Source organism: Teleopsis dalmanni, chromosome 2 (assembly GCF_002237135.1).
Source record: "Teleopsis dalmanni isolate 2A chromosome 2, ASM223713v2, whole genome shotgun sequence".
In the NCBI taxonomy this organism is placed as follows: domain Eukaryota; kingdom Metazoa; phylum Arthropoda; class Insecta; order Diptera; family Diopsidae; genus Teleopsis; species Teleopsis dalmanni.
The window spans coordinates 137,482,031-137,488,146 of record NC_051847.1 but is presented as its reverse complement, the minus strand read 5'-3'; the positions used below and the strand labels follow the sequence as shown (position 1 = coordinate 137,488,146).

At 30.7% G+C, this 6,116-nt stretch overlaps 1 protein-coding gene across 1 annotated transcript; it reads right to left on the bottom strand.

The window, feature by feature from the left end:
* Positions 1-1,373: 1,373 nt before the first annotated feature.
* LOC119675798 (arrestin domain-containing protein 17-like) lies at positions 1,374-5,017 on the bottom strand. Its single transcript, XM_038087010.1, has 3 exons — positions 4,990-5,017; positions 2,277-2,629; positions 1,374-2,021 (listed from the first exon to the last, which is right to left on the bottom strand). The coding sequence occupies exons 1-3, from the start codon at positions 5,015-5,017 to the stop codon at positions 1,374-1,376; spliced, it is 1,029 nt and encodes a 342-aa protein (XP_037942938.1).
* Between the last annotated feature and the right edge of the window lie 1,099 nt (positions 5,018-6,116).

Below are 6,116 nucleotides of genomic sequence, written 5' to 3'. Positions count from 1 at the left end.
CGTGTCTTTAACTTAGTAAATGTTATCCTTATTGTGCTCAATACAAATTGCCGCACAGCCTCTGCGTAGCTCCATTATATAGGGACTATAACAAAAGATACTTAGCAATTGGTAGGTAATAAGCTACTAATACATACAACGAATCTGATTCTCAAGACCCCAAGTTTAAGTTGTATGCAGGATTGGATACATTTCACGTAAAATCGGACACCAAGCAAAAACGTACTGTTTGGCACGTTAGACTAAAATCCATAAGTAGGTTGTGGAAACCAATTTAGAAAGTGATAAACAATACTTAATAATATTAAAATAAAATAGTATATAAAAACTAATATAGATATAATGAAAATATACATTGCAAATTAAAAAAAATTAATAAAAAAATTAAAAAAATAAAATATAATAAAATAATAAATTGTTCACTTTCATGTAAACCATCAATTGTGACACCTTAAATAGCGTAGGAATATTCAAACAGATAATGATACCTATCACTTATATAGAAGTCAATATAATCATATAGAAATTAACACACCTAAGTAATACTTTTGAGTCTAGAGTACAAGTTTATATATATATATGGTATATATGGTATATGGATATATCGTATCCAATTATTTGATACCTTTTTGATAACTACTTTAAATATAATACCCATACACCAAGCATATAACAATATCTACCTGGGCATTTATTTGGATTGAAGTCTTTGCAAACATATAGAAACAAAAAAATCCATATAAAACTAATAGAGCTTAGAGCTTAATATAAAAGAATCAAAAGCATAGATATCGATATCGATAATTAGCAACTTTCTCAAATTACTACCAAAACACCTTAAGTTATAAAAAAAAAAAGACAAAAACTAAACCCATCTCGTTGAATTTGGATAGTTTAACAGATCTTTCGCCCTTACCTTTAAATGGTCTGACAGACTGTCAAAAATCTGTTTTTTCTGTAGGCTTTAGGTAGACCTTCATACTTTTTCCGATAAGTTTCCACAACTTCTAGAGTGAGTATGTGAAAAGAAATGTGAAATTTCTCTAAAAGTGGTTCCTATACACCAGTAACCAGAGAGAATTGCAGTAAGCATGCAGTAATCACGCGTCCCTTTTAATGACTACCCAAAATCTGGTCTTGGTTTATGAGATCTACATTCTTTAACTAGTTTTGTTTACAGAAGGTGAAAGTGAAGTTAAAAACACATGAAATATAATGGAACAGAATAGTCTACTGTCAGCATTTTATGGGGATATAAGAACTTTAAGGGATTATCTTAACATTTAATAACACAAAGTTCCTATAATACATCATATGGAATATATCCCTATTTTATAAACTGTTTTTTATACAAATTACATTTATCTTATCTCTTACTTACTCATAGGTATATAATCCGGTGGATTGTCTCCATCCGTTACTAGTATGGCAGGCGTGGCTCGACTTTCATGTTGCTCCTGTTGTTGTCGCAATGAAGTGGGTGATGGTTCACCACTAACATAACTATTATTATTTGTGCGCGTTGACATTTGTATATGTAATAACGTCTCATTAATGGTCATAGGATTGTCCATAATTGGTATACTACCAATTGTTATAGGTACTTTAAGCTTCAACTTCCAATGAAATTCAGTCGGCTTTATAATGATTTTAATTAAATAATTCACAGATATGGGACAAGTTGTTCTAGCCGATGTTGGTGCTATGGATGGTAAATCCAACCAACCGCGATACACTTTCCGACTCCAACGTAAAACATTGCCAAATTGCTTGCGCGCTATTAAATTTTTGTCATAACGAAATTCATGTTGTGGATCGTGTGATTCGTAGATGACTTCTTGTTTTAATTTGACTTCGCATTCGGTTATATCGATTGATGATTCGTTATTTATATAAAGGACGAAATGTATTTTTTGGCCGGGTGCATAGCCACAATAGGGCGTTGAGAATTTCACAGTTAATGGTCCAGTTGGGCAACAAAAGCTCCAAAAACGTTTGCGATTGAGTATATCTAATGGTATCTAAAATTAATAATTTATTTAGAGTTGAAATAATTATGGATTAAAAAAGAACATAAAATAGAAAACGAATTTATTTCTTAAAGTATTAAGAATATCTATTTTTATTGAAGAAATAGTGTTTTCAATGATAGAACAAAATCTGCTTATTTTTTCATTCATACATTTTATCGCTTTTTAGTAAAAAAAGTAATAAACCATTCAGCAATAAGAGCCATATTACTTACTATTTAGTGTTCTTAGAGGAACAAAACTTACCCTATATATAGCATCCTCATTCAAATTCAACGGTTGTATTACAGTGAACGGCAGTTTAAAGACTTTTGGATGCCGGCTGGGTCGTTCGATAGTCGTTATGATTTCGTAGCGTATTTGTCCGTATTTGCCATCGAACGCTGTTGGCAAATTTTCTGGCAGTATTACGTGAAACGTATACGAATATTCACCTGCACTCCAATCCATGCACGAACTGCTGGCACATGTGCCCAGCACATATGAACGGGATGACAAATATGAGCGATACGCGCGACATATGGCGCGTTCGCTATCACGCGGATATCCTTTTTTTATCCATCTCGTTTTAGCGTAACCGCTGACAGTGATGTGAATAGCTATAAAAAATTTATTAAAATAAGATGTTAACATTATTATTTAAAAACATAAAAAACTACAAATGTAATTTTTGTAAATCTGATGTAGTTTCAACACACAATTAAAAGAGAACACACAGCGCAGAAGAGGAAACTAATATGATTTGCGGTGGCTTAAGAAACCTTGGCAAATAGAAAAAACTATGCCAAATATTCCTTTATTTTATGTAAAGGCACCTTTAGGGATGGAGTGACAAGTCGATTATATTCATAAAAAAATATTTGCAAAAGATGTTGAAATCAAAGGAACTTCAATAAAAAGATGTCGCTACTGGCGTAACACTCTAAGTAACCACCACCAATTCGGCGGGATGAATTTAGTCTCTACTCTTCTATACTAGGGTTCTTGCAAGGAATATGGTAGGAAAACGGTGAAAAATCGCAAATTGCGGTACATGGAAGTTATCTAATGGCCTGCCACTGCAACCAACCAACCACCAAGCTCAACAAATGATTCTGATTTATGACTACGTTATGGCACTTCTCCAAGGTAGAACAAATAGCGGGTCTCCATAACTAGCGTTACCATCTTAGCAAAATGGATTTGTTTAAGAAAATCAAAAATCGGATCGGTTCCACTACATTCTGTCGGGAACGTTATCTTATTTTACCTCGAAAGTCATACTTAAATCTGTTTATGAGAAAAGAGTGGTGGATTAGATGTCGGTTTTTCAAGTAAAACACTTCATATGTTGCAAAAATACGAATTTTATATTATTTTGAATTGTATTAAATCTAGTTGACAAATTTGTCAATTTCCAATTAATATTGTTTGATAAGATCCTATATATTTTCTTTATAATAAATAAATAATTTAATAATAATAATTAAATAATAATTAATAATTATAAATATTGTATATTATTTTAAATATAATGCAAAATTTGAGCTGATTGTTATTCCTTGTATATTTTGTACCCCTAGACCTGTGGCAACCTTGTGGATTCCATGCCAACACTTGCCTAGCTATGTAGTTTCTCGGTTGTCGAAGTGTATGGCCTATCCATTTTCACTTTCTCATTTTATTTTGATTCGTTTGGTTCAGCAGGCGCTCATTTGATATTTGATCCGGCCACCATATTTTGAGAATTCTACGTAGACACTTGTTGACAAACACTTGTATCTTTCTTTCTATATGACTGGTGTGCTTCCACGTTTCACAGCCGTAGTACAAGATAGATTTCACATTTGTGTTGAAGATTCGCAGCATATATTGTTAATTTTATCAAACGTGGCATTTGCTTCATTAGTTCCACATTCAATTTCTTCTCCATCATTCATCATTCGTTTTGTTTTTTAAGTACTTATCTTTAAACCAGCACGCTCTGTAAACCGGTAAACCAGTACAATTATTATTAATTAATTTTCTTGAAAAATTTTGAATTTTTAAGTTTCAAAGTATTTTACTATATAGAAAGAACATTTCAAGTAGAGACCTATTATATTTTGATTGTTTCTTATTATATATATATATTAAATTTCTTACGATTCTAACAACTTTTTAAGTACTAAATATTGTTCTCTAAATTAGGGCATTTTTCAAGAAGCTTCAATATTCAGTAGAATAAAGTCGAGCTTCGAACTGAGACTGAACTGTTACCCGCAGAAAATTGATAGCTTAGCCAGAGTGAAAACCAGCATCAAACTGAAAAAAAAAATATCGGTAAAGCACTGCTTATATATGTATATTCCTCTTCAGTTGTTAAAACTTTTTCCAAAGAAAGTTAAAGTTTATGTTTAGAAATGTAAACATAAATTAGTAAAGTATACTTTCTTAATAGTATATATGAAATGATTTTAATAATAGGAAAAAAATATTTTGTAATATTGTTCAAAAACTCATAAAATGTATTCACTCGGAACGCAACGTAAAACACTGTGATATTTGACGGAGCGAATGCTGGGGTTGAACTGATTCCTACTTTTTTAATAGAACCGGAAAAGAAACTGAAGCTCTCTTATTAATATTATGAAAATTTAATTTTAATTTATTTATTTGTTTTTTTTTGTTTGAGGTTTTATAGGCTTATAAGAATGGAATTGTGCTCTTCTATCGTCTAAATTTAATTGTATAGTTCTTTACAGATATATTAACATTTAAGGTTGAATAGCTATTTCATTAGTCGCCGTACAAAATCAAAACCAATTTAAAACTAAATTAAAGTAATCATAATAAATTTTACATAAATGTATAATAAATGTAAATAAATTAAAATAATTTAATTAAATATTTTATATAATTTAAACTAATTTAAAATAAAAAATTAAAGCCAAAATTATAAGAATATTTAAATTAAATTTGAATTATTTTATTAGATCACTTTCACCGCTACTATTTGATGGTGACATTAAGAAATTAAGGACATTTTGAAAAGGCCTTTGGCAAATAGGAAAAAACAGTTTAAAAATAGACTTCAGTTTAAGTGGATTAATAAAAAAAACATTTTTTTTTATTTTTTAATGGAATTTTTAAGCAGAAAATAATGAATATTAAAAATACAACAAACACAACAATTAACACAAAATAATTAAGGCATAGCAGAAACAGACATAAAAAAATTGCGGAGGGCCGATGTAGCATTGCCATCAGTGGGTGGCGTTGTCAACACTAAAGCTTTCGCTGACACACACCCGAGTGACATACAACGTGTAAAGCCACGCACAAATGTACATAAATTATGAAACGCTAACACAGAGATGGCAAAGGGATTAATAAGAGTGCAGGATGAGAGCTGTATGGTTGTGTGTACAAGTGGTTGGGAGCTCAAGGGATTCAGTTTAGCTGACAAGAGGGGACATTTATATAAATATACTCGCATGTAGATGTATATATAGGTCTCAGGTTGTACCTATATAACAACAAAAGTTGTTGCTTGTGTTTTTATCCTGAACATGTGTGTCGGATTTCGTATAGCAGATAAGCGTAATTGCACTAAAAAATGAATATGATACCCAACAAAAGCAACAACTATAAATGCAGTAACAATAACAATAACAATAACAATTAAAATGCATTTACAATGTCCTTGCCTGTTGTTTTTAAAAATATTATTGCAGCTTAATTTATAGTCGCTTGAAATTTGTGCCCAAAACATTGCAGCAAAAACAAAATAAAATTTAATCGGCGATGGTGATACTGTTACTGAGCTACATTTTTATCTATTGTGTATAAAATATATATATGTATGTTGTAAACAATAACAATTCTATCAGACCAGTTGACATTTCCACTGAATATTTCGACATTTTTTTATTAGTAACTTATTTAAACGAAAAAGAAATGGAAATAATTAAAAATTCAGTACAACGACTTATTACTGTTTTCAAAACAGAAGTGATTTGATAAAGTTATTGCTTTTCTGTATTAAAAAACGAATTATTCAAATTACCCTCTCTTGGTTGGCAGAATTTGGAAAAGCAGACATTTTGGTGGTTTTTTGGATGTAAC

Coding starts and splice junctions, on each gene's coding strand:
- LOC119675798 (XM_038087010.1), bottom strand. CDS start 5,017: ATGTCACCATCAAATAGTAGCGGTGAAA. Junction 2,630..4,989: donor ATCAAATAGTAGCGGTGAAA/GTGATCTAATAA, acceptor AATTTTTTATAG/CTATTCACATCACTGTCAGC. Junction 2,022..2,276: donor ATGAGGATGCTATATATAGG/GTAAGTTTTGTT, acceptor TATTAATTTTAG/ATACCATTAGATATACTCAA.